The sequence below is a fragment of the Marmota marmota genome, unplaced genomic scaffold, assembly GCF_001458135.2.
Source record: "Marmota marmota marmota unplaced genomic scaffold, marMar, whole genome shotgun sequence".
NCBI lineage: Eukaryota > Metazoa > Chordata > Mammalia > Rodentia > Sciuridae > Marmota > Marmota marmota.
In genome coordinates this window covers 498,155-525,103 of record NW_026000081.1, presented here as the reverse complement: position 1 = coordinate 525,103, position 26,949 = coordinate 498,155, and the positions used below count along the sequence as shown (strand labels likewise).

At 34.0% G+C, this 26,949-nt stretch overlaps 1 protein-coding gene across 1 annotated transcript; it reads right to left on the bottom strand.

Annotated features, from left to right (window-relative positions):
• Positions 1–1,456: 1,456 nt before the first annotated feature.
• Positions 1,457–26,079, bottom strand: Sec22b (SEC22 homolog B, vesicle trafficking protein). Its single transcript, XM_015505077.2, has 5 exons — positions 25,839–26,079; positions 19,362–19,471; positions 16,361–16,521; positions 13,637–13,783; positions 1,457–8,317 (listed from the first exon to the last, which is right to left on the bottom strand). The coding sequence occupies exons 1-5, from the start codon at positions 25,911–25,913 to the stop codon at positions 8,163–8,165; spliced, it is 648 nt and encodes a 215-aa protein (XP_015360563.1). The 5' UTR covers positions 25,914–26,079; the 3' UTR covers positions 1,457–8,162.
• Between the last annotated feature and the right edge of the window lie 870 nt (positions 26,080–26,949).

Below are 26,949 nucleotides of genomic sequence, written 5' to 3'. Positions count from 1 at the left end.
TGCATGTATAAATACGTCACAATGAATCCCATTATTATGTATAAAATTTTTAAAAAACAAAAACTGATGTTAAGTGATCTTCAAAAATTTGGGGTTAAGTGGGAAAACATGACTAGAGGGTTCTAGATATGTTACAGAGTTAAAATGTTACAGAGTTAAAATGAGATTAAAGAAATAATTATTTTCTTCAGAGGACACATAAAAGGTAAAATGTTTTTTGAAATGAGTAAAATGGTTGCTATAGTGTTTATTGTAATGAGATCAGCTTTGTCACCTAAAGATAGATAGATTATAAATATATATATATGTGTGTGTGTGTGTGTGTGTGTTGGGGGGGTTCTGGAGATGGAACTGGGTCCATCTAGAGTGCTAGGCAAGCATTCTACCATTAAGCTACAGTCTCAGCCAAGACCACCATTTCTCTTTACAGTATAGTTGTTTTCCTCTCAAGGAAAAACTAGACATTTTGAGGAAGTGGCAGAACCTTTGGATTGGAGTTTTGCTGCCCTCTTCTGGGAACATCAAGTTATGGCCTGAGAAAGGGACCTTACTAAAGGATCCTCAATAACTTCGGTATACCAGAGCAGGGAGACTGCCCTATCAAGACTGAGATAAATATGAAACTGGGTGGTAAGATTCCAGAGGGACAGGCATGACTGCACTGGTCACAAATGTTTATATTTAACAATTATGTCATAATAATAACAGTGATCTAATATGGCATACTTATTGGTCATTTTGAGGTTTAGAAAATCCTCAAAACCATTACTGCTTTTTAAACCTCCTTTACCTCAAATAATCTACCAGTAGGTAGAACAGATATCATTTGCTTTTTCCACACAGAGAAACCGAGGCACACAGTACCTAAATAACTTATCTAAAGTACTACTGCTAGAGTGGTGAGCTGGGTCTAAGAGTTGTGTAAAATGCTTTCTACCAAGTACAATGCTTTCTACCATTTTTTGCCTGCTGCATGCATGTGATACAAGCAAATTGTCTCTGTTGCAGTTTCATGTAAATCTCTAATCCTCTTCAGTAAATGTCCATTTTACACTGCAGGGTTCAACTGATAAAAATAAATATGCTGCTTTGAATATGATTCTAACAAAAATATGCTATAGTGAAAGCAAATACAAAATTTATATAAATTCCTTCAACAAAGTGGATGAGTCTATAGCAGATCTTACACTGCTTTGGAAGCTCTTTTGTGTCTTTTTTTTTTTTTTAAGAATCTTTGAAAAGTAGAATTTTTAGTTTTATTTTATTATTATTATTTTCTTTGGTGGTGTTGGGGATTGAACCTAGGTCCTTGTGCATGTGAGGCAAGCACTCTACCAACTGAGCTATATCCCCAGCCCCAGAATTTTTATAACATACTTAAATCCCAACTCTACACTGGTAAAAACCTGAGAAAACTGAAGATTAAAACAAAACAAAAATAACAAAGAAAAAACAATTTGAAAGTCAAAGTACTTTTATTTTAAAGTTCTGAGTGCATAAGTAAACATACTGCATGATAATGCAAGTGGGCTAAATAAGAGAAACACAAAGAAATATAATCTCCAGTACTTCTTTTGTCCCTGCATGCTCAGTCTAACATACCTCACTGCTCACCTACACAAACTCCTTGGAAAAAACTGGAAGTTCAGCAGGTGCACTCTCCCATCAGTGGGTGAAAATTAAGCCTTAAACCAGTTTCTTAACAGTAGCATGGTAAAAAATTTACCTCATATGGCATATTGATTAAGGTATTTATCACTGAACTAAAATTACTTTTTCAGATGAAAAACTGGAAAGTAGTTAATAGATAATTAAAAGTTCACTAGATACTATTTATACAACATAAAAGCAACTAACTATAGGCATGTTGGTCAACTAGAAGTATTCTCAGACTGAGATCTGCTGGTCTCACTGATTTTTGTGCTTTTCTCTTATTCTAATGCGCCTATTTCCTTTCCTTCTTTACCTCCTTGCCTTTCAATTGTTTCTGCTACAATCAATTTCACCCATTTTCTCCAAAGTGTTCACAATATATTATTGATCCTCTTTTTTGTTCTGACTTTTTAAGCATGCTTCTTTTATCCTCATTCCTTTACTAGGCTATACCATTTTTCACCATGTTTTTTTTTCCTTTCAAATTATGCTTTTTAAAAAAAGAGCATTAATTTTTGTAAGTCAACATATTTATTCTGCAAATATTTGCTGAGTACCTCCCATGTGTCAGTCACTGTACTAAGTACAAGGATTCAAAGACATGAATAATAATTGGTCTCTATCTCAAAAACACAAACACATACCAACTGGTATTTTTAAAGTGGTAATTTTGTGCTAGAAATATGAACATGATAATGTGGGAGGATGGAAATGAACTTCTCCCAGGTCATGAGAATGTTAAAAAGGTTTTATAAAGGAGATAAATTTGAGCTGGGTCTTGGAAAGATGAGCAGAACTTATCAAACTTATAGGGAAAAGAACAGGAGGAAAATATTCTAGAGAAAAGGTACAGAACAAATCACAGCACAAGTTAAGTATTTGACAGTGTAGAAGATCTCAGATTATCTGATGTGACTAAAGCAAACTACAGGTGGTGGAAAGTGGTAAGATATGGGTTTGAAATGGTACAATGGGACCAGATTGTGGACTGGAGTATATGATCTCTTTCTACAGGAAATGAGGTGTGATTAGCTCTTTTGGAAAATTTGATAGTATTGAGGTGAGAGAGGAAGATACAAGGAAGATAGTAAGGAGACTACTGAAAAAGTACATGTTAAAGTTAGTAAGTACTTGCTCCCAAGAAGGTGAAGAGAAAGAGGTGGGTGAGAAATATTTTGGAGGTTGTGAAAAACAGATTTTGGTCAACAGTTGAGTTAGAAGTAGGAGGAAAAGAAGGAGTTAAATTCAAGTTATGACTTTTAGCTCAGATAAGGGGATGGCAGATGATGAGTAAAAATTTGAAATATAGTACTGATTAATAAAAGCACAGGTTAGGTTTTATCTTTGAGAATAACGAAGTAGAGGTGATAACGTGTTTTAGATGTAACAAATAAAGTATTTATGGGATATTCAAAAACAGATATTCAATAAGCAGCAAAAAATTTGGGTCCAGAACTCAAGTTTAAAGACAGGTATATTTGGGATTAATCACTAATATAAGAGAAGCCCTAGATTTAAAAAAAAACCAAAAAACAACTTTTCTTTGAATTCTTGCATTGTTTGAAATTTTTTTTTACAAAAGGAGTCCTTAAAGCAGGGGTACATATATATGTACATACCTCTGCTGACTTAATATGTGCTGAATAAAGAAAGAACAGAATATATTATAAAACCAGTCAAAAGTAAGATAAAATAAGGCCTAAAAATAAACAGTAATACTCAGTTGATTTTGAAGCTCTGATTTACAGAATCAAAGTTGCAGCATTATGTTAACTTGGAAATGAAAACCACATGGGAAATGAAAAAGAAAAGAAAAAGGGAGAGAATTAAAAATGTAACAGCAAGTGAGGGAAACAGAAGAGAATGGGTAAAAGGACACAGGTAAAAAAAAAGTAAATTTTTTTTTTTTGTTAATGAGTGGAGTTTTTACTTTGCTAAACTGTTAGTGAATTCAGTTATAGAAAACTGCTGAATTACCACTGAGATTAAGTGAAAAAGGAAGCAAATATGGGAAGATATACATATAAGCCAAGTGTGAAAAACGGCAAACAAAATCATAAGAGCAAAAGTTATTTACAAAGAATAAAGGGAAAATGATAAAATAAATTAAAAAGGACAGGAAAATGAAATGATAAGAAAATATACAAAAATAAGCATACTACTAATAACAGGACAGAGTAAAATGCTTAAGACAAAGTGTCTATGTTATTACTTAGGAGTAGTATACAGTGTAGTGTAGTGATTATGTGTGTTGCTGCCTTGGATTTGAATTTCTGTATCTCAACTTGCTAGCTATGTGGCCTTGAGCAAAGAAAATGGTTACAAAGATTATAGTACCCATAAATTGTCCAATACTTAATACTCAACAAATGAAGATTATGAGAGAAAAATTAGTCCAGTGTATATTACTATATGAAAGTCCAACCTCCAGGGATTTTTCTAATCTAATACATGGATTGTTATAGCACTTGAAATAAACTTTTAAAGAACTAAATGATTAAATTGCCTGAGACAGTTTTACCTGAAGTGTCAATCCTGCCTGACAATAATGAGTAAGAACAGGATGTGAAATTCAATTTGCTCATTGTATCTCAAACTATGTCATTCATAGTAAAATATTTTCTTGGTGGGGGAGTCATCTTTACAATACCAGTTATTTGGTCCAGTTAGTTAATATGCAATCACAAAAATAACATCTACATAACCGTGTTTGTTGCCTTCCTTTTGAACTGCCTGAAAAATACCCTACCAGATGGGGTTTAGTTAATTGTGCTAAACACACTAAAAGCCTTTACAGTGTGTTCAACAACACTCAAGCTTAGAATAGAAGTGAAAACTGAGGTGGGAGTTTTCACTACCATAAGTAATAGTGAACTACCAATAAGGCAGAATTTAAATTATGAGATATTTTACTATACATGTTTTATTAAATCCTATGTGTAGAGAAGTGACTTCTTTTTAACTTGCCTTTGTAAGAAGATATCTTACTAGTAAAAGCAGAAAATAAAAATTTCAAAATCCTTAATTTTGATATAGAGAAACTAGAACAACAACAACAAAAAATCAGCAGAACCAGATCTCTGATTGTAGTACGGGGAAATATTATTTGATATAAACGTATTCGTACACATAGTTTTTCAAGAATACATCTCATCCAAAAAGTTTGTTCAAACTGTAGAATTTTTCAAACTCACCACAACTAGATAGTGTCCAAAGCTTCTGGGTTCTTAACCTTTGAGTCCCACATCCTATATATTGGAGTTCTTAACAGAGAGGGACCATCGACCACTAGGTCATGAAAAAGCTTTAGGGTCCTTGAATAGCCTGAAATGGTTTGTGACACTTGATATGCATGTACACAAGAATATTTTCTGGGGTAAAGGCACATACATTTTGTCAGATTTTCAAAGATTTCTCACAAAGCTTAATGATCACTGTTAAAGACATTTAAATAACCAGATGTGTGTACAATGTGCCAATCCTCAACTCACTGCAATCTGACTTTGTCCCCAGCTCTCTGGAATCATTTCAGCCTACAGGATTAAGTTTCTGGTTGTTAAATTCAAAATACATTTTTTGGGGGTACTTAGTTTATTTGAATGTTTGGTAGTTCCGTATTTTGTTTAAAAGCACTGATTCTAAAAATCCAGCTGCCTAGGTTCAAATCTTGGCTCCATCAATTTTTAGCTTTGTGACTTTGGGCAATTTACTTAATGTGCCTCTGAGTAGCATCCTTTGTAAAGTTTCTTTATTCATAGAATGCTGTGACCATCAAAGGGTTGAGTCAATGCAAGAATCATTTAAAAACCTTCTAAAAAACAAAGTGTTATGTAACAGTTATCTGGTATCTCTAATTACTCTTTTCTTGAAAATCATTTGAAACTGGCCTAATTCTGACTTGTCTGACAAGTCCTTGGTTTTAACACCCTATTTCAGGTTTTCCCTCTCCAATGTATCTTTTACACCATGGCCAAAATGATCATTTGAAACTATAACTAGCTATCCTGTGCTATGGCCATTAATAAAGTCTAAACTCCTTAGCATTATAGACAAGACCCTTTATTATAGTATATCATTCTAGTTCTTCCTTATATCTCAACTGTCTCTACTTGAGTTAAGCTAAACCAAGTTGTTACATTCCCAAAATATGCCTAACTCTCTCTACATATGACTTGAACATGCTATTAACTCTACATGCCCCATTCTCCTTCTCTTGAAATAAATTAACTCTCCTTTCTTAAGGTGCCTGCAACAACTTCACACAGTATTTATCACATTCTATTTTAGATGCCTGTTTGATTCCTGATACAATTCATCTAGTTAGATCTTCCCACTAGCTCCTATTAAGAACAAAAGGGGCTGGGCAATGGTACAGGCCTGTAATCCCAGCTATCTGAAAGGCTGAGGCAGTAGGACTGTGTCAAAATGTGAGGGCCAGCCTGGGCAACTTAGTGAGACCCTGTTACAGAATCAAAAATAAAAAAGGACTAGGGTTGTAGCTCAGTAGTAGAGAGCCCTTGAGTTTAATTTCCAGTATGGGGAAAAACCAAAAACCCAAATGGGGCTGTATTTATGAATCTTATTCTGTTATTTTTCCACTACCCTGATCTTAAACCACTTTCCTATTCCTTTATTCTTCATTATCATATCCTTTCTTTTTAATTAGTGCAATGAGGTTAGGTGGAAATGTACCTAGAAAGGATATGTGTACTTAAATTAACTAGATAACAAAACTTCACACTGAAGGGAACATTCTAGAAGGATTTATTTCATTGCTGACCATTAGGTTGCAGCATGCAACTTCTCAACAATAAGGTGCTACTCTCCACTCCTACAAAAGCACCAAATGCTATGGTACTACCACTTAGGTTTTCAGTTTTATTACCAATTGTCATATGCCTTTTAGGGACTTAAAAGCACTTATTCTCTATAAAAGAAACCTCATATTTCATGCATAAAACTCTAATTGGCAGATATAGATCTATAATAGAAGAAAAAATCCTAGTTCTGTTAAGTTATCAGAAATAAAATAAGCATTTCTACTTCCCTTGTTTTAAGGAAATGAGATTATTTTTTTCCTATTAGGAATCAGAACAGTGGTTCTGATGATCCTTTAAGGTTATAAAACTGCTTACTAGTTAAAAGTTCCCTCTAAAGATGTTAAGAAGTTGGCTTATTTTCCTGTATAGTTTAAAGAAATATTTGCAGTATGTGTAAGAGTTATAGGTTATATTGTAGACACTGGCATTAATATTCAAAAGGCCTATTATCCCCTTTTAAAAAATTCCATGTCATAAGGTAAAAGGAAATCCCCAATATCCCTGAGTGAAAAAGGAAAAAAAAATTATAGTTACTTTTATTGGTTAATAGAAGTCATTGTAAATGAATTTTCTATCTTTAGAACATTCTTGAATACTTTGCATAAACTGAAACAGGAATGAGGTGCTCTCAGATTTGCTTAGATAAATGTATCAGTATGATTAGTTCATCTGCAGAGATTTCAAATTTAATTAACTATATAGCCGAACAGTTTCCATTTTGAAATGTGACAATATCCTGAAAGGATGTTCATGGGACATGAAACTAATGGATAAAGGGGAATTTTTAAAATGTTAGCAGGAAAAAAAAAAAAAAAAAAACCAGAGTGGGGAAAACTATAATGTAAGTAAGGGGGCAAGACAAAGCTGTAGTACTGAGCTGGGCCTTCTCTTTAAGCTAGGGGCCTCTAGCAATCCTATGCTATATCTGCTTTTATAATAATATAAGCAAAAAGCTGAGAAATAAAATTAATAATGTCCCAAACTAAGTCTTTTGTTTAAAGAGTAAATAAGAGAAAAATTTTAGCTTCTTAATCAAGGAGTGCTTTATAATTTCAAGGCATCTTAATATAATTCATTTAACCCTACAGCAATTGTGCAACAAGCAAAATATCATAAAAGGAAAACAACAAAGGTTAACTCCTATAGGGGCCAACAGACAGGATTGGTGCAGCACAGTAATTAACCTTCACATACTTGAAGTCTTGTTTGAAAGGCAGAAAAAACTCAGATTACTGAAAATCACAAATGTCACCAACAAAAGGAATGTTGATTAAAGTCAAAAGAACTTCCCAAAGGGTTGCCTTCTTTGAAGGAATTTCAGAATATTGCTAGCACAGATTGGCTACCTTAAATCTCACTAATGGCTCCATTAGAGAATGAGAATGCCCAGTCAGTGCTGTTAAAAATGTACTGGGAGGGAAAAAACAAAATAAAACAATCTACTGTTCCCTAACATATATGGCTTAGCACCCAGAGAAAGCCTCTGCCCCCAAAAGAGACTTTCCACAAAGGGTTAAGCTTCATTAAATGAGGCGTACTCTTTCATTTTCAGGATGTCTTTTCTTGCAAGGTCTTTAGAGGCAGAAGTTCCACTTGGATTCTAATACACATTTCTGTGAGCTCAGCTTCCTGAAAACTTACACCTGCCAGGTTCTAGGTTCTCCCTTATCAATGACTGGATTCACTACTTCACAGCCACCAGAATCGCACATACACTATTAACATGATGAAAAATACAGCTACTGCTGCAAGTTTGGCATAAGTGGAACGCATGTTCAAGTACTTCGCATCCTGGCGGTATTTCTTGGACAGACTGGACAAATTGTTGGCCTTTGAATCCAATGCTGTCAAAGAGGAAGAAGGAAACCATTAATTAGTCCTAGGAAGTATTTCATCAATAATATTAAGGCATAAAAATAACCAAAATGAGAGGCATATTAACAATGAAACTTAAATTTTCATTTTTATTTTAAGGGTAAGGTTACATATATTAACTCAAAACTGCAGTGCTATAAAATTTATAATATATTTTAAAATCATCTGACCAAATTATGTGCAAAATTATTGAGGCTGTATAGTGTGGTGGTCGGGAGCACAAATTTTGGCCTTAGACTCTCTGGTTCAAATATCAGCTGCACCAACCATGTAATTAATGTTCATCAAGTCACTTAGCCTTTCCCAGTCTCTTTCTTTCTTTTAATATTTTTGTAGTTGTCAATGGACCAATATTTTATTTATTTATACACAGTGCTAGAATCAAACCCAGTGTATCACACATGTTAGACAAGCACTCTTACCACTGTACTACAACCCCCCAGCCCTCTCTCAGTTTCGTTATCTATAAAATATAAGGTACATAAGATTGCTTGTAAAGTGAGAACAATGCCTGCACATATGGTAAATACTTAATAAATATTACCTGACATTTCTAATAATTATCATCTTTATAATATTTTAATCATAATATTATCATTTTTATAATCTTTTAATGGTTTAAGTCACATTATATCATATTTTTAAAAATTATAATCCATGTAAGATAAGAATTAGATAACTAGAAAATTCAGTTAATCAGACACAGTATTAAACTACATTTCAGTGGTATAGTTTAAAATTTCTGAGATTTTCCACATAGAAAAGACTATTATGAAGTTAAAACTGTAAGAAATTATATTTCAATAGGCATAGGAATGTAAAATTGTAATTAAAATGTAGTAACAGGTCCTCAAACAAACAAACACCAAAATGCAGTAAATTAAGTTTTTAGCATTTTCTGAGAAGTTTGCCTTCTCCCAACCTATTAATTGTTACTGAGTACTTAGATATAGCCAGATACAAACTAGGTCAGATTAAAACATAGGACATATTTAAATAATGAAAAGCTTTGACATAAATTAATTCTGATCAAACTTTTCATTTACTTAAATTTTTACAAAACATTTTGCAATCTCAATTTGTTTATTCTCCCTTGAGATAATACAACTGGAATATTTGAAATTGCTTAATAGAGACTGGTTTTGATTGAGAAATGTGGCATTACTTAATAACACAAGTATGATAGTCACATCTGAATTTACAAACTGGTCATATGAGTAAGAAAAAAACCTAGTCATGAAAAATATCAATTAGAGCATGAGAAATAACCATGACAATGATCAAGAAATCTTTCTATCTAGTCTACTAGAAATGTACCCTCCATTGGACAAGAGAATTTTATTGTTTTTACTTCTATATCCCAGGCAACCAGAATGACATATAATCAATGCTGAATAAACATTTGCCAAATAACTCTAAATCTGCTGAGCATAACTGGGCAGAGGAACGAGTATTAGGTCATTTGAAATAAGTGATAAGAGAATTCCTCAATAAAGAAACATTTTGAATCACATGATATCATAAAGATAAAGTTACTGCTTGGAGAAGTCATTTAGCAAATATTTATGCTATATAGTAGGACTATATGAAGTGACAGAAGATTCAATGATGATCAAAACATACATGATCCCCGCCTCTGTGGAATTTATAGTCTCATAGAGGTAATATCATGAATGAAAAAACACAACTCAGAGCTTAAAAGATAGTTGTACTAGACATTAAAAAAAGGCATAATTTAAGTTTGCTGAAAGAAGCCACAGGAACTACTCTTAGTCTTAAATGCAAAGCAGACTACCTATTAAACTAAAATTAGAAAGAAAAGAAGGTATAAAATATTTATTCTTAAGAAGCTTAAAGAGGAGAAAATATTCTTTGAAGTAGGCTAATCTCTTTACTGTCCTTTAAATATGCTCTGTTCTGATGTTTTTTTCTTCTACTTAAGATACTTCCTTGTCTATGTAAATTCAAAAGGCTTTCCTTGCTCACTTTACATTTTTCTATATCCTTCTATATTAATATAGCTCTTGTTATCTACATATCCATTTAAAGTTACTGTACACTGAAAAAGGACAAGGACTCTAGAGGCCAACGAATCCTGCTAAGTATCAGCAGTGATTTTTAGTAGGCCACATAACTTTTCAAGATTTTTGCTTCTTTATTTGTAAGACTGGTTTGATATCACCCATTACACATGAAATAATTATGAAGATTAAATAAGATACATATAAAACTTCCCCAGTAGATTAGAATAAGTGTCCAATAGATGTTTATTCCCTTATACTGCCTGTTAATTACTCTTTGAGACAGTTTCTTATCTCCCCAACAAGATGAAGCTACTTAAGGTAGACAAGTACTTCTTTTTAAATCAGCATATCAGCTTTTTAACACAAAACACTAGAGGAGAATCCTTTACATTGTTGGTATACTGACAGATGTATAAATTTTGGATTTAAAAAGCGTCTATGCTACTCTATCTCAGGTAGAAACTGTAAGTCTATTATGAAAAAAATGGCATGGTATTGGCACCAAAACAGACTTGTAGACCAATGGTACAGAATAGAGGATACAGAGACAAACCCACGTAAATACGATTATCTCATACTAGACAAGGGTGCCAAAAACATTCACTGGAGATAGCCTATTCAACAAATGGTGTTGGCAAAACTAGAAATCCATATGAAGCAAAATGAAATTAAATCTCTTGTTTCTCACCCGGCACAAAAATCAACTCAAAATGGATCAAAGACTTAGGTACTAGAACAGAGACCCTGCCGCTAATAGAAGAAAAAACAGGCCCAAATCTGCACCATGTTGGCCTAGGATCTGACTTCCTTAACAAGACTCCTAAAGTGCAAGTAAAATCAAGAATCAATAAATGGGATGGATTCAAATTTAAAAAGCTTCTTCTCAGCAAAGGAAACAATAATGTGAAGAGAAAGCCTACAGATTGGGAGAAAATCTTTACCACAAGCACCTCCGATAAAGCATTAATCTCTAGGATATATAAAGAACTCAAAAAACTTAACACCAAAAAAACAAACAACCCAATCAATAATAGAAGCAGAAATACAATTGATCAACAAACATATGAAGAAGTGTTTAACATCTCTAGCAATTAGCGAAATACAAATCAAAACTACTCTAAGATTTCATCTCATTTCTGTTAGAATAGCAATAATCAAGAATATAGGCAACAATAAATGTTGGTGAGGATGTGGTAAAAAAGGTACACTCATACATTGCTGGTGGGACTGCAAATTGGTGCAACCACTATGGAAAGCAGTATGAAGATTCCACAGAAAACTGGGAATGGAACCACCATTTGATCTAGCTATCCTACTTCTTGGTTTATAGCCAAAGGACTTAAAATCAGCATGCTATAGTGATGCAACCACATCAATGTTTATAGCGGCTCAATTCACAATAGCTAGACCAACCTAGGTGTCCCTCAATAGATGAATGGGTAAAGAAAATATGGTACATATACTCAATGGAATATTACTCAGCTTTAAAGAAGAGTGAAATTATGTCACTTGCCTGTAAATGGATGGAGTTGGAGAATATCATGCTAAGCAAAATAAGTCAATCACACAAACCAAAGGCCAAATGTTTTGTATAATATGTGGACACTAATTCATAATAAGGTGGGAGGCACTAGGGAAGAATAGCGTTACCTTGGATTAAGTAGAGGGAAGTTATGGGAGGGGAGAGGAAGGGATGTGGGGATAGAAAAGATAATAGAATGAAACAGACATTATTACTGTATGTATGTGTGTGTGTGTGTGTGTGTGTATGTATGTGTGTATACATGAATAGCCAAACAGGCTATTCATGGAATCCACTGCAATAAGTCTTTTAACATTTTCCTCTTATTTTTCTTTTTATTTTCCTTAACTTGTACAAATGTTTCTGTACATAATTTTGTAAATTTTTGTAGAGTAATTGCTTCAAAGAAATATATATATGTAGTCATATATATATATATATATATATATGTATGACTACATGACATGATTCTGCAACATGTACATTCAGAAAAATGAGAAATTATACCTCAACTATGTACAATATATCAAAGTGTATAAATGCATTCTACTGTCATATATAACTAATTAAATTAAAAAACTAATAAATAAATAGCTTATTTGCTAAAAAAAAACTTTATAGACTCATCCTCAAAATTTGATGTTTAGGGTGTAAAGCTATATGCTAGGATAACTGCTACTACTAACACAAAGAGTAAAGTTTTGGTTCATACTAAAGGATAACTATTTACTAATGTGTAGCAAGCTGAATTTTAGAAATATTTATTAATGAGTGTATAGTGGGGGATAAAAGTAGCATGTGAAACATATATAAAAATTCATAAAATACTGTCTTTAAAGAGTTTACATGTCTGCCTCTAACACTTGGGTAACATTTAAATATCAGATAAATACATATACTTCAATTATTTACAATTTAAAATTACTATAGGTAATTCAATCTCAAGCACTACACACATACACAAAAATCACTATAGGTAAAAAATGCCTAATTTTACATATATATGTAACCAATTTACTGCAAATATATTTAAGTATCTATATTGAATACATATTGAACATATATTAATAATAATATATTTAATGCAAATATTTGAGGTGAATTGGGTAAATAAACATATACAACACAATCATCCGCAAAAAAAGCCATGTAACTAAATGTTTTAAGAGTTTAAAAAGTACAGAAGAGATTATGTGATGTGGGCTATAAGGATCAAGGAGGGTTTCTTTGAAGGAGCAATTCTTGTCTACATCTTAAAGATTAGATCCATACAGTGAGAATGGGCCATTAAGAATGGTGAGTAAGCTCACCTAGCTGATAGAATATTTGTGAACTAGGGAGAATGATAGATATTTTGCAATCTCCTTCTTTTCCATTGGTTTGGTGGTAGTAAAATCTCCCAAACAGGCTATTCATGGAACCCACTGCAAAAAGTCTTTTGACATTTTCCTCTTATTTTTCTTTTTATTTTCCTTAACTTGTACAAATGTTTCTATACATAATTTTGTAAATTTTTGTAAAGAGTAATTGCTTCAAATACGTATGAATCCTTTACACTCTTCTAACCCAACAAAAACTAATCACGTTAGGGAAAAAAAATGTATCATACTGGAAGCCTTGTAATGTAATCTATTTCTGAAACATGAATTCTTAACAGTCCTGGCAAGAATCTTACTGCAATAAAAATAAGCTCTCCTTGCCTATGGTATTGCTTTATTAAGTCTCATATTGTGTTCAGATACCTGAGAGTGCTTCTCCTCGTTGTAACACTTCTTCAATATTGGCCACCATGATTCTCTGCACATCTTGCAATTCAGTGTTGATAGAGCCTAGGTTTCTCCGAGCACGACTGTCAATGTACAGCTTCTTGGTTTTCTGAATGAAGGTATCTACAACAATGAAGAAAAGTGACCATTAACAACTCCTTTCAAGTCCATCGGAGTATTCAAGTAGGGAATTAGAAGTTTTGAGCTTATTGGATTTGCCACTGTCCCTGGTTTAATCAAGCACATGGGGTGAGTATCAAAATCTAGGCTTTGATTTCTTTTTTTAAAATATTTTATTTTAGTTGTAGATGGATATAATATTTTATTTTTATTGGTGCTGAGGATCGAACCCAGGGCCTTGCACGTGCTAGACAAGCGCTCTACTGCTGAGCCACAATACCAGCCCCAGCCTTTGATTTCTTCATTTGTAAAATGTGAAGCTGTAACTAGGTGACGATTCAGGGGATATGAGCTTTAGAGAATTCTGAATAAAAAGTATTTGCTATTAGACATTTTACAGAAATAAAGACCACTATCATAAGCCTTTCCTCAAAGCAGAAAATTTCAAACTATATTTGGTTTCAATACTTATTCTATACATTCCCAAAAGTATGCGGGTAACACCCTACCATCATTATAGACTAACAAGGCAAAAGAGTTAATGATTACTAAAAAGTTATCATTACAAATGTTGCCTTAAAGTATTTTCTTTAATATATTTTCCTAATGTCATGACATTCTTAAACTTTGGGTAAAGTAAGCATGTGACTGGGAATTTCCTAAAATACCAATGTAAAGCTACAGTCTCATTCATCTTTAGCCAACGTTGGTGTAAGAATGAATTATTATTAAAGATACTTTTAACTTTTGGCAAAAATCTGAAGTTATATGTGCTAGACACCTTTCACTTGGCCTCTTTGGATCCCTTCCACCTTTTTGCACCTTGCTTTCTGTCTTGGGAACCTGACCTGTATGGTGTACCTCAATGGGCTCCTTACCCTCTGGCTTCCAGCAAAGATCAGGCAATGAAGGAGATCCCAAGAGTAGAAAAGGTTTGGAACAGACCAGTGATATCAGGGTACTTATTCCCAATAACTTCCTAAGAAGTCACTTTCAGCTGGAAGTATCTCTCTTGCAAAAGTTAGTGATCCTAACTTTTGGTTTCTCTTATAAATTTCTTCTTTTCAATTCTAAAAACTGCTCCTTCCTTTTATGCCTTCAAGCCTAGGGATGGTAAAACTACTTTATTACTGATTGCAGATTACTATGCCTTATGGTTCTCTTATAGCCCATTCATACATATCTTCAGGTATAGCCAGTTAAGCTTGTTTGAGCGTACCATCTATTTCCTGTGTGACCTTGACACATGTGTTTTAGTTTTTCTTTAGGTTTACTAAATTGTTATTATCTACAAAAAATAAAATCTGAACAACTGGACATTATATGAATTAGCTTTTGGAGAGTTTATAGTTACGAAACACTATTTTGCCAAATTTTTAATTTCTATAAGGCAAGATGACTCACTTATCAGGCAAACTTGAAACACTCCAGAAATTCTAAGATAGTAAAATTACTTACTTTTTTAACTAAAAATTTCAGCAATGTAGCATGATCCTACTTATTCTTACCCTATATTTGATGTTCTTAGGATATTTCTTTTGATATATTGCCACTAGATACTTTACGAGGTCTGACTAGTATTGAATCTTTTCATAATTCCTATACAAATACAGATACCCACGCTCACTACTTCTGAATATAGTAAATATTAGTCTCCAATCAATAACACATCTTCTTGTATTTTTTTAATTAGAGGATACTTTTCTACTAAAAGAAACAAAATACCATTTTTTTCTCATTTCCAAATTCTTATCTCCAAAAAATGAATCTTAATATTAGCATGTGTCTAGAGGTTGGAAGAAAGAAGACTCAGCTGTTATAAGCCCATTAAGTAGAGCTTTATGCATAGCTCTGGTCACAAATGCCCCTAATTGGTGATGGTGCATGCCTGTAATCTCACAGGCTCTGGAGGCTGAGGCAGGAGGACTGTGAATTCAAAGCCAGCCTCAGCAACTTAGCAAGCCCCTAAGCAACTCAGTGAGACCCTGAGTCTAAATAAAATACAAAAAAGGGAGGAGGATGCAGCTTGATGGTTAAGCACCCCTGGGTTCAATCCCCTAGCACACACACCCACAAAAAGCCCCTAATGAAGAATCAAGCCAAAGAACAAAAAGGCAACAAGATCAAAAGGGAAAAGATAATTATATCTAGAGAATATTGCTTCTAAGAAGGGAGCCTCATTCATTCAAAGAGACAAAAAGAGGGCCAGGTATGGTGGCACATGCCTATAACTCCAGCAATTCAGAAGATTGAGGCAAGAGGATCTCAAGTTTGAGGACAACCTTGGCAATGCACTTAGTAAAACCCTGTCTCAAAATAAAAACCAAAAGTACTGGGGGTGTGTAGCTTACTGGTAAGGTATCCAGGGTTAATTCCCAGGACCACCAAGAAATAAAACAAAAAAACAACCAAAGAAGAAAAGGGACAAAAAGATGTAGAATGGGAGAAGAGGCTAAAGCCAAAATTCCAGTAAGGTAAACATCAGGGAAAAAAAAGTGTCCAAATTTTATCAGTGTAACAAAGAGCTTTTCCTCTATATTGTTTGTTCCCCTAATAAAGAAGTGAGGGGCATAAACTTACCAAACTCAATAAAGGAGTAAGGTCTAGACACAGTAGGCACCTTTTTCCCATGCTGTTCATCAAATTCTGAGTGCAAATCTTCTAGGTAGGCAAAAGCCAACTTCTTAGGGAAGGCAGCTTCACACAAAACCAGATAACACACTCCCTGCTCAATAATATAGCTGAAAAGACAAAAAAGCAAGACAAAGTTGTTTATAAAGTTAACAGTACCTCAAACTTGTTGAAGCAGACTCTGAGGACCATATAAACTTGTGAAAATGTCTAGTTTAATCTCTCTGAGGCTGGCCAAGAGAAGATCAATTTCAAACCACAAATTCTCAGAATCAGAAAACAAACATCTTCTCATTAAGAGACATATATCCCAAAAGGAGTATAACTGTTTTATTCATTACACAATTCTTCAACTAACATATATCAATACCTAAAATTTCTTCTTAGAAATAGATTTTTCACTATATCTACCCTTTGATTTTTGTAAGTGAACTAGTATACATATATTAAATTTCTTCTAGTCACAAAGTAAAACTGGAAATTTTTGTGGACACTTAAAAGCTGAAAATAAACAGCATATTATTTACTGGGTATAGACAAATGTGGCCTTGGAACTAATAATGCTCTCTGATTTCCAGGCTAGGAAAACTATAATCAATTGGAAACTATTGAACAACAGAATTTGGCTTCCATTTGTGATAGGGAGTTCTCTGGACTATACAACTACATGTATGAGATATTCTTGGGAAAAGTTTAGGCTATTACTTAAAAGCTTTCAAACTTCTTTTTTAGCTATAGTATTCTTTTTTTAAAAAAATATTTTTAGCTGTAGATGGACATAGTAACTTTATTTATTTTTATGTGGTGCTGAGGATTGATCCCAGTGCCTCACACATGCTAGCCAAGCACTGTATTACTGAGTCATAATTTCAGTCAGCTATAGTATTCTTTACTTCAGCAAAAATTATACTTAAAAGACCTATGTGTACAGATTATTTTACAAGTTATTTAGTGTAAATAGGAGTTTAAAGGCCAAAAGCATTATATAAACTCCCATCCCTGCCCTATGTAACACCTGAGGTATCCTATGGCTTCACAAAAGACAATTTAAAGACTATTACAGTATCTTAGGCTCCTAAATATCATACTAATTACTTGCTTAGAAATAACAGTTCTCCCTGCCTTCAAGCTATATCATCTTCTATACCACATGTTTTATTCCCCTCAAATTGACAGTATCACATTGCCTTGTTTACAAACTCTAGAGGTTCTCCAATACCTATGCAATAAAATCATACTTCTTGAAGTATTTATAGCCCTCCAAAAGTGCTAAGCTACTTTCTATCACATATTCTAATATACCAAATGGCAAACTGTTTCCTAACAAGCTAGGTTTTAAATTTTAAAATATTTTTGTGAACTTCTACTTATGCTGTCATTTCTAATTATAATGCTCTTTTATATACTTGGAGAAATCCTGTTCCTTTTATATGCTCAATTGTATTATAATTTTTTTCTGTGAAATTTCTCTGCATTTTCTCTTCCTCTATCCCTTTCTTCATATTAACCCCCACAAATGGGAATTTACTACTTCCTTCTCTCTCCCCCAAAGCATTCAGATTGCATTACAGCATTTATTGCCCTGAAATATTATGGTATACTTGTTTTAATATGTGTTTCTCTCAGCTATAAAAAGATAAGCTCATTAAAGGTAATGATATTAAAAGGAAGACTTAATAAAGGGCCTGGCAAGTAAATCTTTAATAAATAGCTCTCTGGTAGAAATAAAAGATATGAGATTATGAACATCCTAAAGGAACCAGACAGAAGAAAATCCTTTAATTCTATAAGAACTTTCCTAAGTCTTTTGTTTCCTCACCCATGGTAGACATATACAGTCCCTCAGTAGTTATAAGAGGTTGCTTCCTGGACCCTTGTGGATACGGAAATCCAAGGATGCTCAAATCTCTTATATACCAATAGATATGGAAGACTAATTGTATTATATAATTAATAGCATAATTACATAATTATACTGCTATGTTGCCCAGGATGGGGTCAACCAAGCTTCCTGCCTCAATGTCATAAGCAGTTGTGACTATGGGTGTATATAATCTTAAATGACTGCCTAAATGACTATTTTTTGGTGTTGAAAATTAGATTTATATAAAATGTTTCAGATACTATATAAATTGATACCTTACAAAATGCAATGTCTACCATTTTCTTAATCAACAGGCCAAGGTTTTGTTTTTATTTGGATATATTTAATTACTCGTCTTTGATAAATGGTGGTATTTTGTATTTTTTATTTTTAGTTAAACCCAAAATGTTCTTCTTGGGTCTAAATTACTGAGTCCCTAAAATGGCAAAGATTATTTAGCTGATCCCTTTTTTTTTTCTGTGATCTTGTAATTTTCCTGCTATATCAGATTCAAATTTGACATGTACTGAACATTTAATACCAGTTGCTTATAAATCATTTAAAATGCAATAAAGTTCTTTTGATCCCTCTCTCAGGTGTATGTATTGTCTTTACCAATGACTGAGATGCTTTTAAACTTTTTTTCCTAAATAATAACTCATATTTATTGATTATTCCCTTTGTGCCAGGCAAGTAATACATATGATTTCCTTTAAAATCCTTATGGAACTTCTATAATCATTTGCCCTATTTTATAGAGAAAAGTGAGGCTTGAAAAGGTTATGTGAATTGCTCAAAGTTACATTCTAGTAAATGTCTAAGCAAGAGTACTAACCTACCTATGTCTGGCTCCAAGACATTCCTAAAGTAAGAGGTTATCTGTTATTGCATGATGGGTACATAGTTTTTTTAGACACAAGTTATGAGGCTAAATTACTGTAAGCATGTCAAGAGGAGTTGCTTCCAGGAAGAGACTCTATTTTTCAAGTTATCTTTACTTTAAAAGACTGTCACAATTCTCATAAGGCGTCACATTTACTGTATTTCATTCATAAATGATCATAAAAAAATCAGGACTATACTCACTGAAAAGTCATTGCTCCTGCTTCCAAGGTACACCTGGTAGGGGACTGTTCATTCAGCTTTCGAAAGAGTTGTTTAGCCTGGCTCTGATACTGTTGAAGGTCCCGGCCAGACTGAAAGAAGACACCTTCATTTAAGAATTTTCCACACAAAAAGCTGTGTCAATTAGTGAGAAGCATCATGATATTAGGAGGATGTTATGTGAATAAGATCCTTAATTTACAGCTTAATAAGATTCATTTCAATGAGAGAAAAATGATCCTACTTTTACGACAAAGACGACCTAATCCCTACTTCAAAATCATATTGGTTATTTGCTACGAAGCAAAAGTATGTATCTTCACTACATTTCTGACACTTTCAGTGTTCTTTCCACTATTAGGTCAGTATCTTCTTCCTAACCCATTTCACTTTTACAGTTACTGGCACAGAATGGCACAAGCATGTGTTATAATCATGAGAAATTTGTGACTGACGAATCTTATTTTTATGCAGGCATATCAAGCAAAACCTTCCACAAAGCCTTATATGATTGAGAATTTAAGCAAAACTAAATGTACACACTATTAACTTCAGATTATACGAACACTATGAGTGAAACTAACAAAAAATAAGTAGGGGTATAATAAGAACTGGAAAGTCAAATATCCTTTATGTATAAATCTATTTGGTTTTCTGGATAGCAAAGTTTGAATTCTGAGGAACATGTGCAACAAAATGAAAATAATAACATGTGAGTAATGTAATTATAGGTCATATTTACCTAAAGGATTTCTGGATAATACTATAATTAGTTAAAAAGGGGGAGCGAGGGTGAGAGAAACAGTGGAGAAACTACTGGAGAAATAGTGTCATTACTTTCTTTCTGCAGTGCTGGGCCCTCATGCATACTAGGCAAGTGCTCTAGCATTGTAGTAATATCTTTTTGAAAGGAGAGAATGAAGAATAGGAAGCAAACACATTATTTATTCATTTGCATACTAATTGGGGAAAGGAAGACTTTCTGTTGGCTATGATCTGAATGTCTGCATCTCCTCAAAATTCACGTTGAAAAAAATTTTTTAAACCAGGAATTGAACCATTTAACCACTGAGGTGCATATCCAGTCCTTTTTATTTTTTATTTTGAGATGTGGTCTTGCTAAGAGATTAGAACCCCGATAAATTGCTGAAGCTGGCTTTGAATTTGTAATCCTCCTGCCTCAGCCTCCTGAGCTCCTGGGATTATAGGCATGTACCACTTAACCTCAAGGTGATATACCATTCCTGAGAAATACAATGCTGATACAATCCTTTTGGCTAAATAATAACCTTTTTGGTATACTTACATGACCAAATACTATGTATCCACCCAAACAATGTCATGTAATATTTAATGATATCAGACGATGGTTATCAGATACTGGTAAGTGGAAAATTGAGGTAAAACAGTCTTACAGTATTGTCAGTTATTTAATCATACACAAACATGAGCATACACACACATTTAAGGTCACTCACCAAAAAGATATAATGAGTAGAGATTATAGGTAATAATCACCGCTGACATTTTGGTCTTTTTGCTTGCATATATTCACTAAACTTTCTAAATAAGCATGAATTAATTTTGCAATGGGAAAAATTAGTCATTTACTCATTAACTCATTCATTCCTGTTTACTAAATATTTGCATCCAGTGTATGATGAGCAAGTCTGGTTTATGAATTTTTTTAAAAAATGTGGCATATATACAATATGAAATATTACTCAACAATAAAAGAGAATAAAATCATGGCATTTGCAGGTAAATGGATGCAGTTGGAGAAGATAATGCTAAGTGAAGTTAGCCAATCCCAAAATATCAAATGGTGAATGTTTTCTCTGATATAAGGTAACTGTCTCATAGTGGAGTAGGGAGAGGGCGTATGGGAGGAATAGATGAACTCTAGATAGGGCAGAGGAGTGGGAGGGGGCAGGGGTTTAGCCATGATGGGGAATGTGATGGTCATCATTATCCAAAGTACATGTATGAAGACATGAATTGGTGTGAACATACTTTATATACAAACAGAGACATGAAAAATTGTGTTCTATATGTGTAATAAGAATTGTGATGTATTCCGCTGTCATGTATTTAAAAAATAAAAGCAATTTTAAAAAAAGACTCTTCAGAAACAGGTAAATGAAATTAAGGGCTCACTTTCTGCCAGGCCCTGTTCTAAACACTTTATATAATTTAACTCATTTAATCTTCACAATTACCTTGAGATGATTATCATACCAATATTTGATAAATCAAACCTGCCTCCGGACCAAGGACTCCAGATCAATAAAGGATGGAGTGAGGATCTGAGCCTAGGTAGTCTGGCTCTGGAGCCCCTGCTCCAAATGTTACATAACACCAATTATATAATTCAAATTTCTTTAATAGTAAATATATCTTCTAAGTGATGTTTTGCTAATTCGTAGAAAATGCTCAAGAAATCATGTGGCAACTTGGATACAGAAGTTAGAAAACAACATAACCTCTACTTTACAGTACTGACCTTTAGATTATTTTCAGTGTCAAAGTCACAAAGGGCGCACAGTCAGCTAGTTCACCTAAAAATATTTGAGTGTCCTGATTCTACCTTCTACTTCATCTAGAATAGATTAATAAGCTTTATATACTTTATAATGATATCTGTTGGTAATCCAATAACGAAGTGGATGAGAATAACTGGACAAATTGTGTAAAATACTTGAAGTAATTTGATAGCATATTTAGGATTTATCTCTCTATATTACAAAAAGTACAAGGTAGTAATTTGTCGTACAACCATAATAGTTTCATTGCTGTCACCTAGGACTGCTAACAACTAGTTCTATCAAGTATCATCTTTTGCCTTAGTAAGAACTTTTAGCTAAGCTCTTGTCATTTAAAAATCCCTATTGAATTCAGCTGGTCAAAGTCCAGCAGAACCAAGAACCAACCATTTTTCTCTATAATCTACCTTAAATAATTGGGAGAATGAAGCTGTTTAACTGTACAACAGACTATTTGTTTGTTTGTTTGTTTGTTTTTTGAGTTCCCTGCTGGTTAGATCTACCACCTTCTTGAAGTCTAAACTGCCCTCCACAGAGCTGGTGCAAAATTAAAGAGAATACAATCATTTTAAGGTAGAACAGAAAGGTGGATAAAGAAATTGCAAACACCCTAAAAGGAAAAACACCACAAAAAGAGCAAAGGAATACACAGGATATTAATTAGGGTAGTCTGAGTTTGTGAAGAAAGCTCATTTCTATACCTGCCCTAAGCCTAAATTTCTAGTTAAGTACAGAGGAAACACTGTATATAACATTCTGTTATTTTCAGAATTTTGCTCTCAATTATATAATCTGAATAACTTTTCATTTCATAAGGCAGCTTGTACAAGGACTGGTACCTAGTAAACACCTAAAATTATCAGTGACATAGTTGAAAGCACTTTGAATTATTTGGCTTAGACAATTAAGGTATTTAAACATAAAAGTAGGCGTTGGAGTTGTGGCTCAGTGGGTAGAATGCTTGCCTTGCATGTGTGAGGCATTGGGTTCGATCCTCAGCACCACATAAAAATAAAAATAAAGATTTTTAAAAAAATCTTAAATAAAAATTTTTTTTGTAGTTGTAAATGGACAGAATGCCTTTATTTCATTTGTTTATTTTTACATGGTGCTGAGGATCAAACCCAGTGCCTCATGCATGCTAGGCAAGCGCTCTGCCACTGAGCTACAGGCCAGGCCCTAAAAAAAAAAATCTTAAAAAAAAAAAAAAAAGTATTTGGTAGGATAATCTGTTCTTAAAANCCGATAGGTATATCCACAGAACAGCTAAAATTGTTAAAACTGTAAAAATCTATGTTAAAAACAGGCTAAAAGTATTTGGTAGGATAATCTGTTCTTAAAAAGCTACTACTAGACTGGTAAGGAGTGACTACATCATCAAAAGTCCTAGAACAAGGCAGTGGAATTTGGTGGTCAGGCACTAAGCCTGCTCTAGAGCCTAACAGATACTGATTAAAAACCAGTGGTTCTCAACCTGGGGTGATTTTACTCTCAAGGGGACATTTGGCCATGGCTAGAAATATTTTGAATTGTAATAAAGGGAAAGAGGTAGAGCTACTGCCATCTGGAGGTATAGGCCAAGTATGTCCTTACACATCCTAAAATGCGCTGAAAAGTCCCTCACAACAAAGAAACCCAAAATGTCAATGGTTGCTGAGGTAAAAAAATCTTGATGAAAAATTCCACTATGCTACTTACTAGCTGTATAAGTAACCTATTCCCCATAAGCCTCACAGCTTCTTTATCTATAAATAGGGATAATTAAAGAATCTATTCCAATATGATCAGTATGAGGATTGAATGAAATAATGCATTTAGGCGTAGCATAGTGCTTGGTATGCAGTATGCCTTCTATAAATGTTCTCTATATAATTATAATAGTAAAAGTAAGTCTAGAACTCATATCTGCAGACATTAAAAGTTTAAGAGACATTCTGCTGTCATATATACTTAATTAAAATAAATACATAAATAAAGATCTAGAGATATGTCTAAAGTAAATAAAATGATCCTAACTCCAAAAAAAAAAAAAAATGTTTAAGAGAGACTTTATTACTTAAAAACAAAATTTCTAGAAGAAAATACAATGGAATTATAATCACATAAATATTTGTGTCAAATGTCTTTGTCAATGAAACCAAGCACCCACCTTAGTAAATCAATACCACACTCAAAATTAAGAAACAAACAATAACAAATCAATTAATTTTTTTCAATAAAGTATCAAGGGAGAGTAGGGGCCCTCTAATATTAAGAAAATTTTCATATCCACTTTATATTCTTTGCCCACAATAGAATAAATGCAAAAGTTGAAAAACTGATCAGATTCTTCCCCTTTTTACTTCACCGCCATCCCTCATGGGTAAAATATTTCTCAAACTACATGTCCTTCAAGGAAATTTCCCCATGTTCTTGGGATCCTTTGAACAATCACACTCCTCCTGCTGAGTGGTTCTAGAAAATTCTTAACAAAAGTGGAGAATCAACAGAAAAACATTTCACAGTTAAAATTCAGGATGAGATATTTTTCACAGTTTATTTCAATGAGTAGACTTTGGTGGAATCAATGAAATATATTTCACTTAGCATAACCTGCAACTCTATCATCTGTATAACTACTCTCTTAAAAGTGAAAATAAACAAATTTACTTTCAAAAATAAAGAGGCATAAAATCAAATAGAAGAGTTCCTTAATAACAGATCCTCCTATCAACTTAGATGTCATTTCTGGGAAGGCCCTTCTGATCTTAGATATCTATGTTCAGCCCCAGAACCCCTTCCTCTTCCATAATGGTTCTACATTACAATGGTTAGTTATCTGATTTTTCCACTAGACTGTAAGCTCTATGAAGGTGGAGACTGAGTCCTCTCATCCCTTGCATTAACAAAATGCCTGGCACATTTGATGTACTAAGTTTTTTTTTTTTTTTTAAATGAGTATCATAAATGAAGAATCCAAGAAAAGGAATGCACGAAATGTTTTTCCTCTTAGGAATCCATCGTTTTTAAGCCTGAGGTTTTAAAAATCTACTTAGGTTGTATGAGAAAGTAATATAAAATTGACCACTTTAAATAAGTTACATAAATTCTATTACTGCCTTCTTTAGGGACCTCCCAGGCTTGTTCCTGACACTTATCTCACACCGAAAATCTCCCATGTGATTCTAAGTCACAAAGCAATTTCCTTTTAAGATAACTGGTGGAGTTATTATTAATCAATTCAATAAATTTCTGAACACTCCCTAGCATAAAGCTACTGTTGTAAAAGCTATAGAGAACACAAAGATGAGTAAGACCTGTTGTTTGTTTGCCTACTAGGAAACTTCACTTACTGAAAGACAAAGCAAAATAAAATAAGGTACAATGAATTGCAGAAATTTGGTACGTTTATTGGGCGAGATAGGAATTGTGCATAACCTTGAAAGAAGGCACCCCAATGAAATTTAACGATTGCATATAAGTGGTAAAATTACCTCACCCACTTTCAAAAGATGTCAGCAAGCCGGGTCAAGGATCAAGTGCTACAGAAAGACGAGTTGAAGAACTTAGGAACTCACTTTTTCCTAGGATTTGTGTTAACGGCCTTATTAGCAGCAGAAAATCATGAGTCCTAACTTTGTTACAAAGCCCCTAAAAAGCCACAGAACACAATTAGTGATCCCACTTAGATGAAACCTATTCCTTTTCCGAAGTATTTTTCTGAAGAGAAACGGGTAACACAAAAATCTGTCTTCGCTTTTAGGAAAGATTTCCTCTCAGGGGTAGCCTCTCCACCACTGAAAGAGCGGAGCACTTCAGACCCGTCGGGAGATCCTGGGAGGTTCGCAAGGGTCTCCCGCGTCCTAGGAAGGAATCCGAAGCTGAAAGCAGCGCTTTCGCGGGGACTTGGGGTCGCCGGGATCTGTTAGTGGCTCACCTGTTCGTCCTCCTGCATGGAGGCGGCCAGTGGAAGCCCGTCTGCCACTCGGGCGATCATCGTCAGTAACACCATTTTCACTGGCTTCAGGGACCCAACACTGGCCCGGGGCGTCGTCCTCACTTCCTCCGCGGCAGCAGCAGTCACACCTCTACCTCAGTTCCCTAAGAGACAACTGCTTGCGTCTCCGCTTCCCGCTGAGGTGGCCGGAAACAGCTTAAGAGCTTTCCACTACCGGTCCCCAAAATTGGCTTCCCACCGAGAACCACAACTACGAAACGTTAGTTCCGTCGTCTCTCCTACCTTTGTAAATTTCCAAAGTCCCGCCTACTTTTCTGAATTTTTTGAGCTTCCAATAAATCTCGCTTCTGGAGTGGGTGTGGCACCCGAACTGAAAGAATTTTCTAGTTCTTAATACTTTTAAGTTTGGGGAGAGGACTGGAAAGAGGGTGGGAGTTAGTAGGTTGTTAGAAGAAAGTTATGTGAAAGCACTGAAAATCAGGCTATATTTTTCATATTTAATTTTTCTATTTTATAGAAAATTATATACAGAATATTTCCTATATTTGTATATCTCCAGGCAGAGATTTTTTGTTTTTTTCCTTGGCTGCATTTTTTTTTCCATACTGTATCCCCAGATTTTTTGGACAGTTTCTGGTAGGAGGTCAGTAAATAATGTATGTATGTTATAAAAGAACAAGTACAGGACCTCAGAGATACCTAAGTCAGTCAGCCTAAAACCTTCATGAATCATGCTATACAGCAGGGCAGTCTTACTGGAACTTTCAGTGACTGGGCATTTATTCCCTATTGGAATATCTTCTAGACAATCGAACTTCAGGAACTGTCCCCAGTTCTCTGTTCTTTGATATCCCCATCTCTAATCTCAGGAATATTATTCACAGCATTTTTGTGAATATTAGAATAAAATGTAGGAGCAGGGATTTCATAAAATAAAGAGAAGTTATAAAAAATCTATTGTAACGTATTAATAACATCTAGTCTTAATGTTTATAGTTGGTGCCTACATTAATAGAAATGCTAAGCACTTCATGTATATTTTTTTTTGAGAGAGAAAAATTTTTTTAATATTTATTTTTCAGTTTTCGGC

Bases quoted from the DNA above. Each gene is read 5' to 3' on its own strand.
- Sec22b (XM_015505077.2), bottom strand. From the start codon at position 25,913: ATGGTGTTACTGACGATGATCGCCCGAGTGGCAGACGGGCTTCCACTG. The intron at 19,472-25,838 runs GTGAGCCACTAA...GTCTTCTTTCAG, and splicing joins CCATGCAGGAGGACGAACAG to TCTGGCCGGGACCTTCAACA. The intron at 8,318-13,636 runs GTATCTGAACAC...CCTCTTTGACAG, and splicing joins ACGAGGAGAAGCACTCTCAG to CATTGGATTCAAAGGCCAAC.